Genomic DNA, 25,858 nt, shown 5'->3' on the forward strand with positions numbered 1-25,858 from the left:
GGCCCACAATGCCCACATGCTCCCGGGCTGGTCTAAGCAAACTTGGAATAAAAGTAGATGTTAGAGCTCATCAAATAATACAGTTTTGACCATAATTATACAAACATATCTGGAGTTTTTTAAAAGGTCCAATAAACCAAATTTTCAGTTTTTTTTCTTTTTTATTGTCTTTTTTCACAATATTCTCTTTTTCGGCGATGGTCAGAATTTGAGTTTGACGTTTTGTCACATCAGCTGCTTCCGTGCTGTGAAGAATTCTGGAACAACATGTGAAAAAAGCGAACAGGAGTTGGAATGATAATGTTATTATTACGAAAAGTCTAGTACAAGCCTAATTTGGAAGTTTAACGCAACTTGTTGCCTCATTTCCCATTAAATAATGCAAGGTATGCAAAAAAATCACCGTTACAGTCAGAATTCGCAAAAATGGTAAGGTTCCAATATGTTTTTACCCATTTTCATTTGTTGTTCCCGAAAGTTTCTCAGCAACTGCTACTGCTCGTCTGTCAAATCGTCTGTTTGACAATCGCTAATCGCTGAGGGTGAGTGAGAAGGAAGATAGGAAAGTGCGGTCAAGTTTGAACGTCAATTCGTTGGTGATTTTATTCTAGGATTGTTTTGCATGACATGGTAGAAGAAAGCGTTTCAGTTCACAATTGAATAAATCTGATACTTTTCCAAAAATCCGGATATTTCGATGGTCCGTTCTCTGGCCATCGGTCCGTGCAGTGCGATTTTTCATCGGATTATTGTTCCTGGTGCAAAAACGAAGCATCAAACCATGTTGCGGTAATTTTTTTGACCCTTTTTCCCACTGTGCGTTGTCCGGATCTATCATGCAACCCATCGCTGGATGGGTAATCAAAACACCTTTTCGACGAGCACAAAAGATGCAAGTTCTGGCAACCCTATCAAAAGAAATGAATGATGCAGCTTTATTTGTCAAACATGTTAAGAAAACCATTGATTCATAACGAGCTCTAATAGAAATCCAACGAAGCCAACACTCAATCCAATCCCCAAGCTCAGCCAAGCCGGTTTCATGTCATCAAAGTTTAGTTCTACCTTGTCGTTGATATCTCGTCTAGGTCTACGGCCAATATACATAGATCGTAACCGATTTTTCCACTGTTGCTTCCACAGATCCAAGATTCCGGATTCCACCAGCGTAATGTGCATGAAGCGTAAATGCGGAATCAATTGGTTCCTCAGTGAAGTCTGAAATAGCTCTGGACCATCATAGAACTCTTGATCAAGTGCCACGTAATACGGTTGCATACGCTTGTAATCATACGCAATATCCACCATTGCATCAACCCAATCAGTGTTTAAGCGTATCGCAGCATCAGACACTGCTTCGTGTGGCTCCAGCGAGTTTCCTTGTACAACCATGCTTCCGACAACGGTATCGTTGACATGATGCGGACTTTCTTCTAGATCTACGAAGATTTTGAGCCCCGATTGGCGAAGATCATCCATTGTCTTGATGCGCTGAATCGACGGCTTACTCACCATCAGAGAGATGATCTTTGTCTCGAAAGCACTCGACATGAAAAACATCAAGATGATCAGTGGCAGGAGAAGAATTTTCTCCCGCCGACCTGCTTGGTGCAGATCGAGTCGTTCGAAGCCACACACCACGAGCAGGAATGGATTGTTTTCAAATGTGTTGGGGAACAGTAGCTTTAACATTTCCGCCGCCGCAAAAATCATCACAATTGTGATCCAAACTTGCCAGCTAAATGGCATGAACAGTAGCTCAGCGGTGTTGAGAGGTCTGTCCCTCGGAACAACGAATCTTGAAGAAATCATCAGGCTTGTGAATAGGTATTTGAAACCCATCGGAATATCCCTATCGAAGAGCATGTTATGTAAAAGGATGTCGGCTCCATCGGAAGTTTGTTCATGTTTCATTTTGCACAGCAGGTTTGCCTGTTTGGATGCACTGCAATTATATGGAAATTCAACAACCTTCGTATTGAGGTATCGAGCAGTTTCCTCAAGCCATTGCATATGCCAATCGAACCTGTATTGATAAGTCTCAATGTAGGTGATTTCTCGTCCTTTGAGCCATCGACGTTTCCACGTAAATAAATACATTGGATGTTGTTCCTTGGGTCGGCGGAAGCAGTGCACTGCATTGCATTGATAGACGATTCTCGCGGAACTGTCAATAAAAGTTGAGTAGATAAATTGAACATAAACAATCAATGATTTCATTTCCTTCAACACTGGTGACTTGAGCTGGTCCAAGAGCACGAGAACCTTTGTTGAGGGATCGAATGAGTAGGTCACCGACATTATATCTTCAATCACTTCGGTAATTCCTAGATGAGTGTGATTGTTCCCAGCGTAGATGAGTAGCAACGACGGATTCCATGGCAGGTTCTTAATTTGTGCACGGCGGTTAGCATTTGTGATGACATACTTGTTTATGTAGTTCAGACGAGATGATCGTAGTATCACGTCCAAGATGTTGTAGCGTTTGTTCTGTGGCGTAGCATCGTAAAAAACACAGCTAAACACTCCGGGTTTCACGCTTATCAGGAACTCGATTGCTCTCAGGACGTTATCCAAAGGACTTGTTGAGTTCACCTCAACTATTCTCAATAAAAGTAGGATGAAACATGCGGACACCTTCATGATTGTTAAGCAAATGTTTGCGTTGGAAGTCACAGTGTGTGAACTTGAAACACTTTACAAAATTAAAATCTAATTTTTGCATTACATGAATTACGCTTTGACCTTTCCACTGAAACGAAGCGTGAAAAAAATCATTCAATTACACCGACCAACAAAATGTGTGCGCAGGCTCAACTCGAGGGGAAGCATGAATTTTGGGGTCCCCAGAAACACGTGCACTTTGATTTATTCAAAAATTATTCAACTACAAATTGCATGCAATATGTTGCATGGCGTCTTTTGCAGGGGGTAGTATTTTTTCAGAAATAGCAAGAAAACTGTCATATATATATGAAAGTGTGGAACATCCCCGTTCATTTGCGGGGCGAACGAAAATCTTTGGTCGGGAGAAGTACAAGTTAACCTCATTTGAAATTTTTGAACTTTTTTCCTATGGGGCGGAATTTCGTCTACAGTCATCCCTCATATTCGGAACAGTTTACAGATCGACCAATGTTCAGAAAATCATAGAAAATCGATAATTGAACTTAATGATTCGCTTTTACCTTAATTTGAAAGCTTTTCTTGCGATCTTTCGAATGCTGTATCAAACAACTGCAAATTTTAACTTTTATATCAAGTTTTTGAAGAAAAACTTTGACCCTTGAAATCCACAAATTCGGAACACTTTTTTCTTACGGATGTAAACAAACTTTGGTTCTCTCCATGAGTACACAATTTTTACAAAATAATGACTTCACGCACTGAAACCAACGAAACTCAAGCTTAGTTACGTTTTATGAATGGTCTGATAACTTTTTTTTTTGTAAAAATGTCAGTTAAATTCAGGTGTTCCACAATCGTGGGGGCACAATAACATTCCACAATCATGGAACAGGCAATTTGGAGGCAGAGTTTTGCTGCTCTGGAAAAAGTAGTCTTGGAATGGGGCATTTGGCATGTTATTGACAAAATACCACAAAAGTGTTCCAAATTTGTGGGTGTTCCGAATATGTGGGACGACTGTATTTAAATTTAATATTGTTATAAGTCTACATGGACATAATTTATGATAAACGGAATCGACGTAACACCTTATAATGTGGCCCTCTTAAACCTTGCGGTTTCGTCAACGGATCCACAGGCGTGTATCGTTCTTTTTGCGACAAGACTCCGCCTCCCGGGTCTCCTAAGTGTGAAGGTATGGGCACGGGGAGAGGGCACCGAATACCTATATTTACACTTAGAATTTTTTGCGTCCGCCCCGGGATTCGAACCGGCGACCTCTGGATTGTGAGTCCAGTGCGCGGTCCGATTGATCCACACAGGCAGACAATTTATGATTCAGATCGTATCATTTCTTATGGGGAAATGATGCAAGGAACATTTTTTCTGAAGCATGCAAAGTGATTGAAAATAAGGGAAAAAAGTTTTAAAGGTTTTATTGGAAATTTGGAATTTTGGTTTTTAATATTCAGACCATTTTTTTGATGAATTCTTTTTTAAGAAATGTTTCTGCGCCTATTGAGTTTATAAATCACCACAGAAAAGTGTAATTGGTTGGGGTTATGCTCAACTGTAAGTCACTTTTGAGCAACTCTCTACGAAATAAGCCGATTTCGACCATTTTAATTTTTTGTATTTTTTGATTTGACTCAAACTTTGTAGGGACCCTCCCTATGACCAGAAAAAATATTTTTGAATTCTTTTTTCGAAGAGATCGGAAAATTTTACGAATTTTTCATGTATCAACATTGAAAATCGGACCATTAGTTGCTGAGATATCGTCATTAGAAAATGGTGGGTTATTTTGGTGAGATTAAGATTAAGAAAACTTCAATTTTCGTGTTTCTTTTTCTTTAAGCGGCTCTATCTCAGCAACCCGAGGTCCAATCTTCAATGTATCTTAGACAATTTTATAGCAAATTTTCTGATTTTTTTCAAAAAGAATATTTTTAGAAATGGTTACTCATGGTCACTATTTTTAAAAATCGAAAAACTGCAAATATTTCGCAAAAAACAAACTTTCGGTGGCTATATCTTGAAAACGGAGCCCTTTATCAAAAAATGTGTAAAGTACTTTTCGATTGAAATTCAATTTTGCATGCATGAAACCTCGATTTTTCCAAAAATCACATTATTTTCAAAAAATCATAACTCGGCAGCCGATTTTTTGACCATGTTTCTCTATGGCTCAAAAGTTGCGGATTTTTGTCCCCTAAAACATATTAAAAAATCTCGAAAATCAGAAAATACGTATTTTGGGAAATTGAGTTTAAGTGAAAAAAAAGTTGATTAAAAAATCTGCAATTTTTTATCCGCGTACCTATTTTTTTCTCAAAAGTCATCAACAATACCTACAACTTTGCCGAAGACACCAAATTAACAAGAAAATTCACTCAAAAGTGACAGCTGTTTGAATATTTACATACCATTTTTGTATGGACAGCAGCCAAAATTGTATGGAGACTTGTATGGGTGAACCAATGACACAAAATAGCTTATATTTGGTCATAGGGAAGGCCCCCACAAAGTTTGAGCCAAATAAAAAAATACAAATAAAATCCATTTCCGATTCTGGTAGAGAATTGCTCTTTTATGAATTTTGGATTTCAGCCGAATCAACATATTTTTGTGTGTTTTGGTTATAAAATGTACTTTTAACATTAGTTTTCATGCTATTTCTAAAAAAATACTACCCCCTTAAAAAAGACCTCGTGAAAGAACTCTGCACATATACCGTCAGTGGGGGTGACATTGGGTCTGGAAGGTGAGATTAGCTAAAAGTGATTTTTTTACGGATTTTAGGTTTTTACCATATCGTTGTATTTGAGCATCATTTTAGTTTCATTTGACCCAATGTCACCCCATCTAAGGGGTGAGATTGGGTCAATTTTCAAGCTACTGGCATTTAAGGTAGTGTTCATCAAAATCCACCATATTTTGGGAAAATGTTAGTAAATTATCTTAGAACAAATCTATGTTGAAAGATTTTCGATGTTATTTAAAATGTTTTTGTTATTAAGAAATTACGAGAGGTGTATCGTTTTTTGACCCATAGTCACCCCCACTGACGGTACATTGTCTTTCAATTTGTGTATGGGTTAACTTCATATGAACTGAGACAATCTTGTTGTCTGCCTGTGTGGATCAATCGGACCGCGCACTGGACTCACAATCCAGAGGCCGCCGGTTCGAATACCGAGGAGGACGCAAAAAAGAAAGTGTAAATAAAGCTATTCAGTGCCCTCTCTCCGTGCCATACCTTCACACTTAGGAGACCCGGGAGGCGGAGTGTTGTCGCAAAAAGAACGATACACACCTGTGGATCCGTTTACGGCCACATTATAAGGCCGCCCCACTTCTCTTACTTACAACAAACATTTCAACTCACCCCTTGATAATCTGCCCCAAATCCGCCACGTAACTCCGCTCCGAGTCCACAATCTCCATCACGGCCCGCTCGCACATGGTCAGTCCACTCGGAACACCCACCCCACTGCCTCCACCCTGCTCGCACTCGCTCGGATCGGCCAAGCTCTCCACGCTGGCCGTGTACACCGTTGGAATGCCGCGCGTAATGCCGCCCGCCAGGTGCAGATGATCCGACCCGGAACTGCTACTGGACGAGTACGAGCTGATGCTGGACGCCGACAGTGGTCTCGTGCTGAGGATCGGCGTTCCTGGGGTTTGCGTGAGCGAGGTCTTGCTCGAGGAGAGGGACGTTGAGCTGGTCGTGTCCAGACTGCGGGTCGAAGTTGACGTTGAGGATGGCGTGCGGGGAAGTTTGGGGGAGCGGCCGAGGCGTGGTGGTGGGGTTTCTTGAACGACTAGGGTGACGTGCGGGTTGCGCGTCTCTACGATCGTGTTGCGCTGCTGGGCGTCGTCGCAGTTCTCGACGAAGGCATCCTGCGGTTCCGTGGCGTCCATGGACTTTTGCGGGTTGCGAAGGACGGGCTCTTCTTCTGGGGGTTGTTGGGGTTCTGGTTTGGCTGGGTCCGGTGGTTCCAGGTCGTCGAACAGAGCTGAGGTTAGTGACTTGATGCGCTGCTGGATTGAGCTGAACTTGGGCTCGGCATCGTCTTCGACGCTGGTGACCTCGGTGACGTTCCCGTTGGTGTCGGAACTGCCCGTGGAAGCCCGCGTGAACTTGGCGATGTTTTTGGACAGCGGGAGGTTCTTCGGGGTGTGCCGCACGCTCGCGGTTGCGATTGAAGAGTTCAACGAGATCGATCGACTAGTGCTGAACGAGGCGGACTGGAGTCCGTTGCGGTGGAACGGGGCCGGAGGTCGCGTTAGCGGGACGTCTGCCGCGGAATCGGTGTTGGACAGTATCCGCTGCACGTTTGACGACAGATTGCGGAACTTTTCGCCAAACTTGGGCAGCTGCGGAGCGGGTCGCGTAGGTCTTGCCGAGCTATGGCACACACTGCGGAACTTTTGGATGCTGGCTTGGAACGACTGCTCTTCGAGTACTTTCGGCGAACTGACCGCCGTCGGCGGGGACTGTTCTTTGCCACCGGTTGGGGAAGTTGTGGTGTTCACCGAGTTCAGACTGTGGTTGCTGACGTAGAACGTGCTGCTGGAAAGCCGCGTTTCCTGTGGTTCATCACTCACTTTGGTGGCCGCCAACGAGTCGTAATATCCGAGCAGGGACGGTGCTAGATCGGTGCTGCTACCTGTGATTTGAAGAAGAGAAAAGAAAAACAGTCCTACATTAGTCTTGAGGCGTTAAACGCGATGGAAACATCGAGGGCATAAATCTTCCCGAGTTGTGGAGGTCCCGCCCCCGTCGTCGTTGGGACGTTCCGAAAATGGTTCGTTACAATTTCTCTTGTCGAACCGGGCTGACGCACCATAAATTCTTTCGGGACGCAGACTGATTCTGATTAACTTTCACGAAAATGTGTTAATAAACGGAAAAGGGCTGGAAAGGCCAAATGCACGGTGGGCTCAAAATGAAAAAAAAAATCTCATCTTCTTTTAAATTATGTTTCAAAATCCAACAAACTGAAGTTAAACTAAAAATCGAATAATTTTTACAATTTATATCAATTAAGACCCACCCTACTCCGCTCGATGCACCCCAGAAGGGTTCATCTCCTCAGTGGGCTGACTTTGATGGCTTGCAGCCAGACCAGGGCCAGCCCCAATTTCGGTGGGCTGAATACATTTTTATTTTATAATTTATGGCGAGATCGCCCAACCGCACGACCAGACATCGTTGGGCGTCCCCGAGCAGCATATCTGAATTTTTGGAAATTTCGGGCCTCACGAAACGCCCGACGCGTGTTGACACCTCGTTAAAAAGTGTAACGCAATAATTTTTGCTTTCGTTAAGGGGTCCCCCCAATCCATTGCAATTATTCAACGCTGGACGTGCGATCTCGCGCGAAACGGAAGTTCATTTATTTAAAATTGAATGATGCTACGCGACGCGACGAAGTTCGGACATGATCTATGCGCGCCGTCTGGCGCGAACAAGAAAGCCCTGGAACGATCATAAATCAGCACTACCAGCGCGAGGTGACCGAGCTATGCAGCGTAAGTGGCGATGACAGATCGAACAACGACCTACTTACTATGCAGTCGCGCTGGGACATTTCGGAACCGGTACCGCGGAGGGGGTTTATGCCACCTGCAGCAACACTGGGTAAGCCACCTCCGAGATCGGCTGGGCGCAAAAGGTTGGTCAATTCAATTAGTGAGGCTGACTTGGGAGTTTTTTGAGTAGGAGGTAGCATCCATAATCGGATGATGAAGGCGTGGGATTTGGGCTGGGAAAAGGGCTCGTTTATTGGGCTTTACGTTGGTTTTATGGACAAACAGGGGCATTAATATTGATTGGATTGGTTTCTTGTTCGACATTTAACTTCGCTTTGAACAAATACGAAAAGTGCTTCAAAAATGTAATTGGGCGTTTACGTCACTTTTGTGAACTTGGCGCTTACGTCAGTTTGCTGAGTTTTTAAACATATTTTCAAGCAATTTTTTTTCCAAATCGTCTTAACCTTAGAGTACTAGGTAAAAGTTCAGTAATCATAAAACTTAAAGAAGCTTCTCTATCACGGACGTCAACATCGAGGTACCCGAACAACTCCACTAGAAAACTTCGATTAGCGGTAAGTACAAATAGGTTAAGTTGTTCCAGTCTCATCTTCACTACGCGGTAAGTACAAACTCTGTCAATTCTGTCAACTGTCAATTTGTAAGTTGTTCATGCGCTGAATTACACCAAATTCAACGCATGCAACACAGTCACTGCCGATGCATTAAATTCTGTCACCCAATTCAATGCATGCAGTGTTCCCGATAACCTTTAAGCTTCTAAATCTTCTTCTGAACCGCCTTCTTCTTCACCAGACGCCCAAGCGCTCTCATGAGGGTCCATTGCTCTGTCTTTATTGATATTTAATTTTGTAGACACGTCGCATTTATTGTTGTCATCTTTTACACCTCATCCCATCGCTTTCTTGACTTCTTTCTACTTGGTGTAAACATTTATTAATTTTTTTCGACTGTGTTCGTCCGGGGGGCGTCGGCGTATCTCGACTTTCCTTCACGCACGACCGTAGTTCCCCGACAGGAACTAGCCAACCTGGCGAAAATCCAATTAGACGCGTGGTCACGTTTCGGCAGGGTGAAATCCTGACGAGCAGATGGGGAAGATTCACGCCCGTTGATTGACCGCGTGTCGTGACCGCATTCTTGGAGCATGCGCCTTAAGGTCGCACGCATGCTTGAGCGTCGATACAGCGCCAGCTAGTTAGTCCGCCCGTCAGTGTCGAGATTGGCATCGCGGATCACAGTCCGAGGGTTCTGAACAGGCGCGATTTAATCCGCGCCGGCTTAGTTACAATGGAGTGCAAACATGTGTCGGGCAGGCACAAGATGGGATCATGAGGGGGAGGATGTGCTTTATGCGTGGAGATTGGCGATGAATGGTCTTTCGAACGGGGAGATCTTGGACAAATGCGGATTGTTTACGCTGGATTAAACAAGTTCGAACGAGTAGCGTTTGTCATTTTCTACAAATGCGATAGTAAACAGCATGTGTTAATTGTTTATAACTTTCCACATGGCTTTTGAGAAATATTGGCATTTACGTCACCTTTCATAACTCAGGAAAAATAAACTACTGAAATTTTGTCAACATATTTAAAACAAAAAGCTAAAAAGGTAAAAAATGGCGTTTCCGTCACATTGATAAATTAGGCTCTTACGCCACTTGTCAACTTTGTGTCTTTAATAAATATAATAAATTTCAAATTTGTTGTGATTACTAAACGTTTTTACAATCAAGTCATAACCTCAACCGTAATTCTATGATTAATTTTGGTCTTCTCTATTACGGACGTCAACATCAAGGTACCCAATAGACGTTAGGGAACCAATTGAACAAATTTCTCTAGGGTAAGTACAAAAAAGTGTTAAAGATGTGTGACGTTCCAGTGAAACCAGCAAAGTGGGTAAGTACAAGTGCTGTCAATTTTGTGAACCCTGTCAATTAGTAGGTTACATGCGTTGAACTGCAACAAACTCAACGCATGTAACGCGAACACTGTTCATGCATCAAATTCTGTCATAAAATTTGACGCATACAATGTTCTCATAATGAAGCTCACTCACTTCTTCGAACGTCTTTACGACGCAGATCAACCTCATCAAAACCCAGTTCGTAAAGTGTCACAATCGGTGTTGACCATCAACGCACATGGTGGTGGCGCATCGCGATGCTTCTGGTGCCCCTGATATCGGCGCTGGTAGGGTGAAAGTTTTATGACCTTTCTCCGGCGGGAAGGTGGTGGTCCCCGTGGGCAATGGACCAATCATATTAATGCCCATAAAATTGAACATTCTTCGTGTTTCTGTCGATCCATCTGAGCGTTGCCCCGTCTTGTTGTGTACTATCTTATCAATTGATCCCCCCTCCATCCATCCATCACTGCTGCGCTGGGAAGCTGGCGAACCGCGTGACTCCATTTGTAAACAAAAGCAGATGCACATCTCCCCACATATTGATGCGCGATGTCGAGCTTTCCATTTATGAGTTTGTAAATTCACTCCGGCCGACGTCGCTCCGAAGGGTCGTCGCAACGATCTGTGTTCTGTCAATCTTCGGCGGCTCCTTAAACGAGATAATGGCGCTCGAAAAGGAAGTCCTCTGAGATTCCGGAATGGCGCACAACAAAGAAGCTTCTGGGAATGGGCTGCCTGCTGGGATGATGCGTTTCAGAATGCACCGCCGACGACGACGGTAAAGAATGCATTAAAGCGGCCTGCTTTGTTTGTTGCGCGAATCGACGGACGCGGAATGACATCGGTGCAGTGAATTAAGGTGAAACGGGAAGGCACCGCCATATTGACTCCACAAGTCGAGTTTTTGAACGCAGCTTTAAGGAAAATCTGTCAAGTTCAGAAATTGATTGAACATAAATAGTCTAAGAACTGGCGTCCCATTTTACCTTAAGAAAAGCGTCTTGATCGATCGCTGCGAGGGAGTGGGAGTTTGGTTGCCGAGTCCAACAAAAAAAAACTACATTCTCCAGCGAGAACGTTCATCTAACACACAGAATTTATGTGAACAACTTCAAAAAGCGCACATCTGTTGCTCGTTTTCAGCTCAACACCTCACTCTTTAAATATGCTCCAGAAAGAGTGTATTCATTTCTTTATGGTTGCACTGTGATGCAACCCTGCACATCCGCTCCAAATTTCAAGATTCCACGTCATGAAACCGGCACGAGCAGTCGTTCCCGGTTTTCGCGGCATAAACAAATGAGGTTAGATTCCCTCTCTCTCAACGCTAGGGCAAACCGGTAGAATCTTGCCCAACCTAGAACGACCGGCAATCGTCCGACCCTGCCCAAAGAACAGTTAGGATGGAAACCGGCTTTCCGGCGGCCTAATCAATTCTTACGCCACTCGATCAATCTAGTCAGCCTCGACCAAGGCCGCTCCGCCGTTGCTGTGCAAAAAAAAGTAACCTTCAAGGCCACTAAATGGGACCACTTTTTGTCCCGCGCACCTGTGTTACGATCTCCGGGCATATCGAATAACAATGTTTGAAACCTGTTTTGGCACCGGCCAACTGCGATGTCTCCGACAAAAAAAGGGCGTTTCAGCGGAAGGTTTCCTGATCTTTCCGGAGAGCATTGATCGGCAGTGCCGACACGGTGACCTTAACCCAAATTATCTGCTGACTGCGTTTTGACGATGTCTGGACTGAAGTTGAAGTGGACTGATGGCTCTCGGGGAGCTCATGATCAAATAAGTATGAAAAATTTGAGTTTTAACATACAAATTAAAATCCATGAAAAGGAAAACAATTATGCTTTGAAATCTCTCAGTTTTGATTTATTTGACACAATTTCGCTTAAAAATGACAATTTTACTTCAAGCTTCTGAGGAGAAATTTCAACCGCAGGTTAACATAATTATTTAAGAGCTCTGTTAGAAACGCAGCCAACCCAGCACTCAATCCGTTCGCCAAACTCATTCAAGCCGGTTTCATGTCTTCAAATTTGATATCCACCCGTTTGTTGCATCGTATATTATCTGACCACCTTCGCTTCCACAGGTCCATCAAACCAGCTTAGCACAGAATCGAATGAACGTACCGGAAGGTATCGAGGAAAAGGAACCTGTCCTCTGTCCAGTAAAACTCAAAGCCGTGGAAATAACTGTAATCAAGCTTCACGTAAAACAGTTGCATTCGCTCGTAACCGTAAGCAAGGTCCTTGCGCCTAAGCACAGCAACTCCCGGTACTGTTTCGTACACCCAGGAATCACTGCCGTGAACTACCATGTGTCCGATCACCGCATGATTCGCAAACTGTGGACTGCCCTCTAAATCAAAGTGGAACTTTAAGTCGGAACTGACGAGGTCTTCCACAGTTTTGATGCGCTGAATCGAAGGTCGGTTGACCATCAGTGACACGAACTTGGTTTCGAAAGCGTTGGACATGAAGAACATCAGGATGACTAGCGACAAAAGAGTTAGCTTCTCCAGGCGTCCTGCTTGGTGCAGATTAAGTCGCTGGAAGCCGCACAATGCGAGCAGAGTCGGGTTGTTTGTGAAATGTTCCGGAAATAGGCATCTGGCAACTTCGAATGCGACAAGAATTGCGATGAGCAAAGTCCAAATTTGCCATCTGAACGGCATCGATATCAACTCAGCGACGTTCACTGGTCTGTCGCGTGGCACTGCGATTTCCATGAAGATCGGTATGTTTGTGAGGAGAATTCGTAAATGTTTTTGGCTGGGGTCTTGTATCACATCGACCAGTGTCAGTATAATATTGTAAGCATCTTGGTTTTCTTGAGCCTCATCCAAACACTTGAAGAATGGATAACCCGAACCAGGACAGTTATGTTCATACTCGACGGCCTCTATGTACAAGTAGCGAGCAGTTTCGTTCACCCAGCGATGGTTCCAGTAGAAAGGAAATAAATCTTCACTTTTCACATAGGTTATATTGCGTCCCGCCATCCAACGGTAATTCCATGTAAAAAGGTACATCAGGTGTGGTGCTCTTGGCAAAACCCAGTTGTTTACTCCATTGCACTGAACAACTCGACCCGTTTCACAGTCCAAAAGGATGAAATAGACTAATTTAGCATCAAAAATTTGCTTGCCCAAACTCTGTACCAGTGAGCGTTTCTCCAAATTTGCAAATACCAAAACTTTAGTAGCAGGATCCTTCGATTGCAGTGAATAGGACAGGTTATGTTTAGTGTCTTCCCGCTCTAGATGCATTACATCCTCCCCTGCCAGTATGAGCAGCAGCGATGCTCTCCATCTCTGACTACGTATTTGGCCACGTGGTCCAATCGATTAGACTCGAGAACCGCGTAGAGTATGCTGCCATGATGGGATTCCTCGGTTGAAATTTTCCGAGAAAATGCAGCTGTCAAAATAATCGATTGTTCGTAGGACGTATTCAAGTGCTTCAGAACGGTAGAAAAAGAACAGCTGGATTTTGACCAGTGTCAACAAAACGCGTCCGGCCACGGGGATGCTACGGCTGTCATCTGCATACAATGTCACTGTAGACTGAAAAGTCAAAATTATGGGGAGTAACATGACGAAAAGGGCGCAAAATCGAAAGGACGAAAATATTTTGTTTCTTTATTTTTTTTCTTTAGTTAAAATTAAATTAAATGTGTACCGTCATCCGGGGCAAATCGGGACACATGGGGTGAATTGGGAAGTGATTTCAGCAATGTTTTCGCACACTATTTTAATATTTTTTATTGATTTCAGTTAGAATAGACACAAAACAACAAAATTAGTTTCGTTGGATTTGAACAATTGGGATGCTTCACCCTTCATTGCGTAGCATTTTTAAGCCTTGTTTAAGAATTTTGAGACTCAATTGAAATTTGCCTCAGTTGCAAATATTTTAATTTTTTTTTTTTAGGTATTTAAAAGTTCAAAAGTTAACCGGCTCCGTGGCTTAATGGTTACGGCTTCTGCCTTACAAGCAGAAGGTTCAGGGATCAAATCCCGGCCGGTACCTCTGAAATTTGGAATTAGGAATTTGAACTTTCAATATGAACAAAAACGAAAATGAATCAGGTGGGATTCGAACTCACACCTCTGGATTGGTGGTCTGGGACGCTGAGCAGTCGATCATCAGAAGGTTTACACTCTAGTAGTGAATTGATCCGTAGTGTTGAAACATGTTATCTTCTCATATTAAATACGCGCTGATCCCTGATTTGCCTGACGGGGTTGGAAGTCTAGATATAGATCGAGTTTCCTTCAGATGCTTGCTTCTATGTTTAGGCGGGGCCGAACAATGCCCAGCGACCTCGGAATTGGACCGCAAGGAGCTCTGTCATTCTGAAATGGGTCGTTGGAAGCAGCGCGAGGACTATCACCACCTAATACCCGGGACTGAAATAATTTGTATCAGCATTCGGCATATACAAAGTCTGATACAAACTATACTTTCCCATAATATCGCTACCGGTTAGCGGGTATTGGATTGGACCACACACACACACATTTAAAAGTTCAAAAGTTGTGCCCAGATTTGTTCCACTTTCCATTGAGCTAGAGTGCTCATATTTAGCCCAGATGTTAGTTATATAAGTTCAAACAACCCCTGAATCAGGCAGATTGGTGAGCTCCACAACGTCCCTAACAATGGGCTATGCCCTGTTCGTGGACTCGCTCTTAAGGTTTCCCAACAACATGGTTGAGCTCACATATTGGTTTAACCGCCTTAAATTGTAGATTTAAATTAATATTATGATGATCTGTAAGTTCATTGGCCAAATAAGAATTTGCGGAAGACATTTCAGAGGATTTGAAAAATACACCTGCTGGGAAGCTTTGTCTGAGACCTGATGCTAAACATATATTGTTGTTGGCGGCATTTTTGGTTTATTTTAATAAAAAGAATCATTCTGAGCAGCTACAGGATTTTTTCCAAAAAAATAAAATAAATAAGATTTATTATATTTTGATTTGTGACCCTCTGAAATGTTATTCCCGTTATTCAGCAAGCTACGTCAGTATCACGGGCAGGGTTGCCACAAATACAGATTTATCTGTATTTTAAAGATTTTTGAGGTGATGAGGTCATACAGAATCTGTATATAAAGAAATACAGATTTTAAGAAAAACATACAGATATACAGATTTTCCCGATTTTTTATTAAAATTAAATAATTTTAATTCATTAAATATTTTTTTTAATTGCTGGATGAGCCCACACATTAAATTTTAGATTGTATAGCATTTTTATGCATTAAAAAAACAATTAAGAATATTTTGCTTTTTGAAAAATTGTTTAAAAATGTCAATACAGATTCCAAATACAGATTTTCGTCCCCCTGATACAGATATACAGATTTTTGACCCTCAAAAATACAGAATCAAATGTGGCAACCCTGATCACGGGCCTGCGTCCGGCCAACTTCATGGTTGGCAGCAAATATTGTACATTAGCTTGATGAAAATCTCTCTATTTCAGGTAACGTGTCGCAACTTCCACAGCAAACACAATCCCACTGGCAGCCAACCCAGCTACCAGCGAAATCCATGCCAGCTGCATGTCCTCGAAGGTGAGGTCCATCTTGGTGTCGATGCCCATCCGGGGCCGTCGCCCGCCGATGTACTCGGACCGCAATCTAGACCTCCACATCCGTTTCCACAGGTCGATCAGACCCGCTTCGACGAGCCGGATGTGGATGAGCTGTAACGGCTTGAGGTAAATGAACCGATAGGTAGTCCAGTATACTTCCATGCTGTGGAAGTACCGGTAGCCGAGCAGCACGTAGAAGGGTTGCATCCGTTCGTAGTCGTAGGCCAGTTCTTTGCGTAGCTCAACAAAATCACTGTACCAAATCATCGCGATGCCTGGCATCGTGTCGTAAATCCAGGGATCACTACCGTGCGCAACCATCTTTCCGATCACTGAATGGTTAGCAAAGTGCGGATTACTGTCCAGGTCAAAGAGAAACTTGAGATCAGACTTGGCAAGGTCATCCAAGGTGTTGATGCGCTGAATTGATGGTTTCCGTACCATCAGGGATACGATCTTGGTTTCAAACGCGTTTGATATGAAGAACATCAGCACGATCAGCGACAAAAACAGGACTTTCTCCAGCGAGCCTGCTCGATGCAGGTTGTAACGCTCTAAGCCGCATATTGCGAGTAGTGTTGGATTGTTTCTGAAAAGGGCAGGAAAGCGATGTTTCACCACTTCCGACATAACGAGGATCGTTACCAATAGCGTCCAAACTTGCCATTCGAATGGCATTAGCAATAGTTCGGCCACGTTCAACGGTCTATCACGGGGCACTACAATTTCAACAAACAGTGGAATGGTCGTAAAGAGCGATTCCGTATGTCTGCCACTAGAGCCTGTAACACTGGATAGAGTAAAAATTATGTCGCACGGAGGTTGATTGCCTCTATGTTCATCCAGACATTTATAAAAAGCCTTTCCAGATCCCCGACAGCTATGGCGGTATTCGACAGCTTCAGTTTGCAAGTATCGTGCTGTTTCATGAACCCAAACATAATTCCAATCAAAAGGGTATTCGTCTACATTTTTCGCATAGACGATGTTCAGTCCGGTCATCCAACGGTTCAACCAATAGAAAAACCACATTGAATATGGTGGCTTAAAATGTATCCAGTCATGGGCTCCATTGCACTGCGCCGTACGCATCGAACGAGCGTCAAAAATTACGAAATACCGAAATCTTACATAATTAATTTGTCTTCCGATCGTTTGCGCTACTTTCAAATCATGTAGATCAGCAAAAATCACCACTTTTGTCGATGGGTCTATCAATTCCGTCGATGAATAAATATTTTTCCTAGTCTCCTCGAGTCCTAAATACTCGGCATCGTATCCCGGCCAAATGAACAACACGGTCGGACTCCAGGGCACGATCTCCAGTGCCTTACGGTGACATCCCTTAACAACGTAACGCACCACGTTGGTCAGACGGCTTGATTCCAGTACAGCTTGCTGAATGTTGTCATAGGTATGGTGCGCAGAAATATCCCAAAATACGCAACTAAACACGCCAGCGTGAGTACTTTCAAGAAACTCGACTGCCCGCAGGATGTAATCCAGTGCATCGACACTGTAAGCAAATGACAGCTGGATTCGTAGCAGTACACAACAAAAAGCACCAATCTGTTTCATGGTTAAAACACGATTGTTCTGTTACGGATTGGTAACAGCTAAAGCTTTGAGATTTTTTTTTCATAAATTAATGGTTCAGAAAATATTTCATTAGATTTGATGGGTACGACGCCATGATAAAATCTTTTAACAGCTACCGAGCTGTCATCATCTTCTCAGAACACAAAATCAATCCATTCAAACCTCTGTCCGAAGCCAATAACACACTTTGCATAACTGTTATAAAATACGACTCCAAGACCCGAATCCATCAAGTTCAACCTAAATAAGCTAAACAGTCAAAGTAGGAAAAAAAAAACATTTAAAATCTCATCATTCATCGCGGTCCACTTGAAGCAGTCGTGAAGAAAGTGAAGCGAACCCGTAGAAAAAAAAAACAAACGATCGCCATCATCCTCAACCCGAGAGCAAAACGCATTAAATTATCATATTTCTTTCCTCTTTTCCAAAAATAAACACCGAAACTCTTTGCCTAGAACCTGGCCCCTCAAGAGTGCGCTTCTAATCGACACTATCACAAACGAAAAAAAAAACTGTCTTCTGGACCGCGCGCTCACGGCATGAACGTTTTGTCGGAATTATCTAATGAATTATGGATTAACCTATCACCGGGATTGACTGGCGTGGCGAAAGAAAAACAACCCCTCCTCTCTCTCTTCTGGTATAGCTTTTAAGTAAAGTGACATGTGGTCCGCACACACACACACACACACACGCGGAACGTAATCTAACTAATAAATTTTCAATTAAAGTCACTTTTGATTAGCACTTTAGGGAGTTGAGTACCCCTTGGAAGAGGGCGCCGCGGAGCGGTTCCGGGTGGGAGAAATTGGACCTTTCCTGGTGGTGCAAGAGGTACACCCAAACGAAAGGTCTTTGACAATCAATGTTGTCAGTCTAATTTTTCAACAACCTTGTATGTAAGTTGTTGTTGGAGTCGAAGTCGACTCCAAGCGAAACTTACTTACTGTGGAGATTTTCCCTTATCCTCTTGAAAAAGAGGGTTATCATCAATTTCCGTCTTTCAATTCCCTTTTCCTTGGATAATTTTCGAAAAACATGACGATATTCAGTATGACACTGACTTCAAGGGAAGCGAGTTGTTCTAGGAGGCGGAGTCGAGTCTTTTTGGAGAGTTGGAGTCGGAGTTCGAATAATAATCATAAAGCTCAGTTCCAATACTAGAACATTTTTCAGATCGCAGTTCACTAGAACTATAATCATTTTTTACGATCGAAATATGTAAAAGAGCAGAAAACTTTCTTTTGGGTGTTTTCATAACTTGGAATTGAATTGTAACTGGAGATATTGGTCATAAATGCAGACTGCCGCCAGCTTTGTGCAGTCCCCCCCCTTGGAGAGCAGTCCGGCTGGAGTCGATTAAAAAACAGTTAAAATAAAAATTTATCGAGCCTCTACGCAGAATCGATAGCGCCAAGCAGGCGCTGCTTTATGATCGATTAACCGCGAAGAATGTTTGGCAACACGGCCGCCACCGCGGTCAACGACGCGTGCTCACCGCGTGGGTAGAACCTGGTCCACGTGTGACAGACGCGTGGGCTGCTTTGATCGAGGTGAAAGTGGTGCGGAGGTGTGAATTTGGACGGCGGACCCTCAAGCGGCCATCTGTCAACGGTGTCAATCAGCTGGAATAGGTTAAAAATTTAACATTTCTTCTGCAAACAAACAGCATTGATTGCAACAAATGAGGTTATGAATGATTACTCTGCATTACCACACAGCTCATATCAAACAAGTAAACCTGACAGATCTCTCCATCACCTAGGGCAGCCAAAATTCAGTTCAAAGATCACCTGCCAATCCCCGAATTAGCCATCATTTGTCAAATTCGCGCGCGCGCTCATTCAAATGAAATTCCAGTTCAGCGCAATATGTTTACATCGCGTTTGACTAATTGACAGCTCCGGGCGCACGCGCGCGCCCGGCCACTTTGACAGGTCTTATGCAAACAACAATGACCACAGCAAGACCTTTATTTTGCGCGCAAAGTAGCCTACAAACGGGTTCAACCGGGGTTATTGTTTATGTTTGCGACGCGAACTTGTTGTAACCTTCGTCACAAGTGTTTTCGTCAACAACAGCAACAGTGACATTTTTGTGCTCGCATTTTGTCATAGTGAACCCCTCGTTGAAAGGTGGCGACGACCTGTCCGTTACGGCATAGTTCACGTTTTATCTCGCCACACACGTGGATTATCCAACCTGACGCCAGATCACTCAGCTCTCGACTTTTTTTTTTGACGCAAGAACGTGCGCCATTTGCATAAACTTTTGGACCCCTCGCGCACAGGTGTCAAGTGGGCCCCTCCCACCCCCTATCGTGCAAACGTCAACCGTGCGATAAAACAAAGCAAAACAAACGAAAACTTCCGACCCGCTTGAGACGGATTAGAGCGAGCACTTTCGTTTTCGAAGACCGGTACCGGAGGTCGGAACGGATGAAAGGGTCGCCAGCTTTGAGTGAATGACGCCCTTTTTGGACACTTTTCGGACAGATGGCGCTCGAAAAGTCCGGCCTATCAAAGAGGGGTGTGACGTAAGTGGTGCAACTCTTTCCTCAAAATTCGTTCCGGCGGAATTTTACGTATTGTTTTTGTTTTTGAGATGGGTTCGTTTTGCGCCGACATCATCACGGGTGATGGAAGTCTGGCAGCTGACAAATCGTTTAACATACATTTGGCGTACCCCTCGGACTCGTTTAATTTATTTTCTGTTTTTGGGTGAGAACATGATTTTAATACCGGATTTGTTTTTGTCTCACTGGGGGGATCAATCGGACAAACAATCCAAAGGTTGCAGGTTCGAATCTCGCGACCAGGGATGAAAAAATCTTTTTTGCTAGCGAACTTTTTTCACGCCCGAAAGTTAGAGGAGACGAAACACGCAAAAGAAAATCGCTCCCTAACATATCGAAAAAATCAATCAGTAGAAATATTTTCCATACAAATTTGGCAGCTGTCCATACAAAAATGATATATGAAAATTTTAAAATCTATATCATTTGAAGGATTTTTCTGATCGAAGTTGTAGGTATGGATAATGACTACACTGAAAAAAATTGATACACAGTCAACATTTTTTGGAGTATTTTATTTCACTTTTTGTCAATAAAACTTGATTTGTAAAAAAAAACTCTATTTTTATTTTATTTTTTATATGTTTTAGGGGACATCAAATGCCAACTTTTTAGAAGTTTTCAGAATGTACAAAAAATCTTTGACCGAGTTATGAATTTTTGAATCAATACTGATATTTCCGAAAAATCGAAACATCAGTCACAACAATTTTTTTACTTCGTTTTTCGATGTAAAATCGAATTTGCAATCAAAAAGTAATTTGTTGAATCTTTTATAAAGTGCGCCGTTTTCAAGCTCCAGGCATTTTGAAGGTAACTTTTTTGAAAATAGTCGCAGTAATTAATTATTTAAATTAATGCCCATGATTGCCCACTCTTGAAAAAATATTTTTAGAGAGCTAAGAAAATTCTCTTTGTATTGCTTTTTGAACTTTGTTAATGGTCCAATTTTTAATTCTGAAATATGAATCATTCGTGAAATTTTCCGATCTATTCGAAAACAATATTTTCAAAAGGACGTAATATTGAATGTCAGCCGTTCAAAAACATTTTTTTTCAAAAGTGGGTAAACATGTGCACAAATTTAAAAAATGAATAACTGCGACTATTTTCAATTAAGTTACCTAAAAAAAATTCAATTCAAATTCAAAAATGCATAACTCGGTCAAAGATTTTTTGCACATTCTGAAAATTTGATGTCGCCTAAAATATATCAAAAAATAAAAAAAAAATATTTTTTTGGAAATCAAGTTTTAGTGAAAAAAAGTGAAATTAAAAATCACCATTTTTTTCACCGTGTATCATTTTTTTACAGTGTAGTTCTTATCCATACCTACAACTTTGCCCAAGACATCAAATCGTTCAAAAAATTCCTTCAAAATATACAAATTTTTGAATTTTCATAAATCATTTTTTATGGACAGCTGCCAAATTTGTATGGAAAATTCTATGATCAAACTAATGATGCACAATGGCTTCCTTGGGCATACCAAAGGCACCCAAAACGTTTCAGCCGGATTAAAAAAAAAATACAAAAAAATCGAATGACCGAAATCTCAGAGTATTACTCTAGAAAAAAGTCACGTTAATAAAATAAACACCAACATTTCTAGCACCACTTAAATTTCGTATTGTTTACTAACATTGTTCATCTACGAACAATGACAGGTCATATTTAGATGTGTGACATTGGCTGATGCACCAAGTGATTTGTTTACCTTTGTTTGGTACCCTCCCCAAACGTCAAACCATACAAAATTGCTTGATATTTGCTGAGGGTGCCGAAAAGTTTGGTTATGTTCTGCTTGCAAAAGACAATTACACCTGCAAGTGTAGTAAGGTTTTATAATTACAAACTTTTTGACAGTTTGACAGTCAGGTTCACTTGCTTCACCGAATTGGTCTTCAAGAAACGCTTCACGGTAAACTCTCCTAGCAATCCCGCCAGGCTAATTCCCAGTCCAATACCTACAACCATCCAAGCAGATTTCATGTCGTTAAAGTCAAGATTCACCTTATCCGGCATGTCCACCTTTGACCTTTGACCCATGATATCGTACCTCAACTGCTCCCTCCACTGCTGTTTCCACAGGCTGATGAGTCCGGCCTCAACTAGAATGCGGTGAACATAGCGAAACACCTTCAAAAACGGGTCATGTTGCGATGTCGCGAAAAGCTCAGGACGGTCGTAAAAGTTGTAATCCAGGGCCACGTAAAACGGCTGTCTCTGCTCGTAGTCGTACGTCACGTCTTGCAGCACCTCGGCTATATGATCTTCCCAAAGCAGACACGCGTCCGGGATTTTGTCGCCGTACGAAGGATACTTCCCATGGACTGCCAGCTTCCCGACAATTGGATGCTGGGCGTAGTGTGGTTTGGTCTCCAAATTGACGAAAAACTTCAGGTCAGACTGCCAGAGGTCTTCCAACGTGTTGATGCGTTGTATCGATGGCCTCTCTACCATCAACGAAATTATCTTGGTTTCGAACGCATTTGTCATGAAGAACATCAGTATGATCAACGGCAAGAAAATGATCTTTTCGCATCGGCTTGCTCGGTGAAGATCATGGCGCTCGAAACCACACACTATCAGCAGAAAAGGATCGTTTTGCAAGAAACGTGGAAAAATGTGTTTGCAGACTTCCGTTGAAACTAGGATCGACATCAGTAACATCCAAACCTGCCAGGTGAAAGGTAACAGCATAATTTCTGCAATGTTCAGTGGCCTGTCTCGGGGCACTGCTATCCTGGTGAACAAAGGAATTCCCGTGAAGAAATGTCTGAAATCTCTCGGAATAACCTCCCACAAGTAAATGGACATCAGGACGATGTCAGCGGGTTTCCGGTTACCATTCCGTTCGTTCAAACACTTTAAGAGTTTGATGCCTTTGAGATCGCCGCACGAGTGTACGTACTCGCTGGCCTCCGTATTCAAGTATCGAGCGGTAGCCTCCATCCAATGATTGTTCCAGGTGAAAGGATTCTCCTTTCTAACCTCGAGGTATGTGATGTTACGTCCTTTCATCATACGTTGTCCCCAGGAGAACAGATGCATTGGGTCTGGCACGCGCGTTTCAATCGAGTTCCCGATTGCGTTAAAAATCGTTACCCGCATCGTAACAGGGTCCAGGAACACGGGGTGAGTAAATCCAACAAACGAAATCGGCTCCTGAATCCTTTGCGTTAAAAGTTCATTTGTAGCGTTGACAAAGACCAGCACCTTTGTTGTGGGGTTGAATAGCTTAAGAAGGAATACTATACTTTTCTTATTTTCAAAAGGATCAATGTAAGCAGCGTCATTCCCGGGATGTATGAGAAGCATCGAAGGATCCCTCGGTAAATCTTCGAAAGCTTCGCGGAACTGTCCACCGGTTGCGTACTTGATGACGTGGTCCAGTCGGGGTGATTTCAAAATGGCGCCCAAGATGTTATCGTACGGGTATTGCGCAGAAAGATCGTAGAAAACACAGCTGAACATTCCAGACTCAACGCTTTCGAGATACTCTAGTGTCCTCAGGACGTAATCAAGGGCTTCCGGGGAAAAGGACACGACGCAGGAAGTCCTAACCAGGATCCACAAAACATATCCGAGCAGTTTCATGGCTGGGGTAGAAGTGCCATTAGCTTATTGTAACCCTAGAATTTCCCAGGAAAAACCGGATATCTAATCGATTTCATCTTCAATTTCCTCGAATGTTTTATGATAAGCTCCGCGAAAAATCCAACCACGCCAACACCCAATCCAACAGCCAAAATTATCCACGCGGATCGCATGTCATCAAAGTCGAGGTTCACTTTACACGGAAAGTCCACCTTCGCACTTCGACCAAGAAACTCAAAACGAATCCGATCCTTCCACTGCTGCTTCCAAAGGTTGAATAGTCCAGCGTCGACGAGTATGCGATGAATGAATTGAAATGTTTTCAAAAATGGGTCCCGTTTATGCGTTTGGTAAAGCTCGGGACCTTCGTAAAACTCGTAACCGAGCAGCACATAAAATGGCTGCCGTTGCTCGTAGTCAAAGGACACATCGTGCATCACCTCAGCGATGTGACTGGGCCAAAGCATGCAAGCATCGGCGACTTTTTCGGCAAAAAGACCTTTATCACTGTGCACAGCCAGTTTCCCGACGATCGAATGCCGAGCGTAAAAAGGATCGCTGTTCAAATTTACGTAGAACTTGAGGTGGGACCGCTGCAGGTCTTCCAACGTTTTGATCCGTTGGATTGAAGGGCGTTCCACCATGAGGGAGACGATTTTGGTCTCGAAAGCATTTGTCAGAAAGAACATCACAATGATCAACGAGAGAAAGGCGACTTTCTCGAACCGACCTGCTCGATGAAGATTGTGTCGCTCGAAACCGCAAACCGCCAGCAGGAAGGGATCGTTCCGGAACCTATTGGGAAAAAGGGTTGTTACAAGCCCAGCTGACGTCAGGATGATTGTCAATAAAAGCCAAAGTTGCCATGTAAAAGGCAGCAGCAAGAGCTCAGCAATGTTCAACGGCCTGTCTCTGGGAACGGCGATTTTTGAAAATGTAGGAAGTCCCGTAAAGAGGTGGTCGAAGTCCCGTGGAAAATTATCATCGTTGAACATAGGCTCCAGTATAATGTCGGCGAGATATTGGCTATCGTTGCATGCGTTTAAGCACTGTATAAGCTGTACACCGTGCAGATCACCACAAGAATGTTGGCGCTGAGAAGCCACGGTGTTGAGAAACCGTGCCGTTTCGTCCATCCAGTGGACGTTCCACGTGTAGGGAACTGTAGAGTATTCATTAAAGTACGTAATGTTTCGTCCCGTGTAGAAGCGAGCACCCAACGAGAAAAGATAAATTGGTTGAATCGACTTTGAATACTTCCAACACCAAAAAGAATTGCACAAGTGACCGTGCATCGTGGTGCTGTCCATAAAAACAGGGTGGTTGAACCCACTGCCGCGGACCGGTTCGTCTATTACTCTTACCAAAAGCTCATCTGATTGATTCACGAACACGAGCACATTGGTTGCTGGATTAAACAGTCTCAATGTGAGCACCAAACTCCGAATTGTTTCGGGATGTCCCAGGTGAACAGCGTCATTGCCTGCATGAATAAGCAGTACCGACGGATCCCTGGGCAGCTTTGGTCGGTCATCCTCGTAAGATCCACTGATTACGTACTTGACGACCTGATCCAGCTGAGGAGACTTCAAGATGGCGCCCAGAATATTATCGAACGTGTGCTGTAGTGTAAGGTCGTAGAAAACACAGCTCAGCACTCCCGAGTCAACACGCTTAAGGTACGCGATTGTTCTTAGCACGTAATCCAGTGCTTCCAGATTGAAGGAAACGGTTACTTTTGTTGTGTACAGGATCCACAAAACACATCCGGTCAGCTTCATGCTGACGGTAGGATTGATTAGATTTGAGTGTTTTGCGTTGAAATTTCATTTCATCAAGGTGATGTTCATAATGGATTCGCAATAGATTCCTGCAAGCGCTTTGCGATAAGCTCACACCCAATCGAATGCCGACAATCATCCAGGCAGATTTCACGTCGTCGAAATCCAGTGTCAACTGACCAGCGAAAACCTAACGTCTTCCTTCCACTGCGGCTTCCAGTGGTTCATGATTCCGGCCTCGACCAGCAGGTGATGTGTGTGGCAAAATACTTCCAGCAGTGGATTGGATTGCGCGCCGAAGTTGTGAACAGCTCCCGACCTTCGTACATAGCATAGAATTAAAGCGTCCAAATTCCAGTCCCGAGAAAAAAAAATTCCCGGGATTTCCCGGAAATTTCCGAAATTTAAGCGAAAGTATACATTTTCCTAACTTTTTGGCACCAATGTTTTAAAAATTTAGGATAAATAACGTTACTTAATCCACCCTTAGGTGGTTGTTGCCTTCCTCACATTTAGAGGGTAATGCTATCCAAAATAGATACACAAGGGCGGACCTTTCAGTGTTCTATCAACTTGATTCATT

At 43.1% G+C, this 25,858-nt stretch overlaps 1 protein-coding gene across 1 annotated transcript in view; it reads right to left on the reverse strand.

Moving 5' to 3' along the window:
* LOC6052394 overlaps positions 1-25,858 on the reverse strand; it is a 208,501-nt gene that overhangs the window by 14,262 nt on the left and 168,381 nt on the right. The window contains exon 2 of the mRNA XM_038265704.1: positions 6,017-7,301. Coding sequence (XP_038121632.1) covers positions 6,017-7,301 — 1,285 coding nt within the window. The remainder of the gene's footprint in view (positions 1-6,016; positions 7,302-25,858) is intronic.

This window comes from Culex quinquefasciatus, chromosome 3, assembly GCF_015732765.1.
Source record: "Culex quinquefasciatus strain JHB chromosome 3, VPISU_Cqui_1.0_pri_paternal, whole genome shotgun sequence".
NCBI classification, from domain to species: domain Eukaryota; kingdom Metazoa; phylum Arthropoda; class Insecta; order Diptera; family Culicidae; genus Culex; species Culex quinquefasciatus.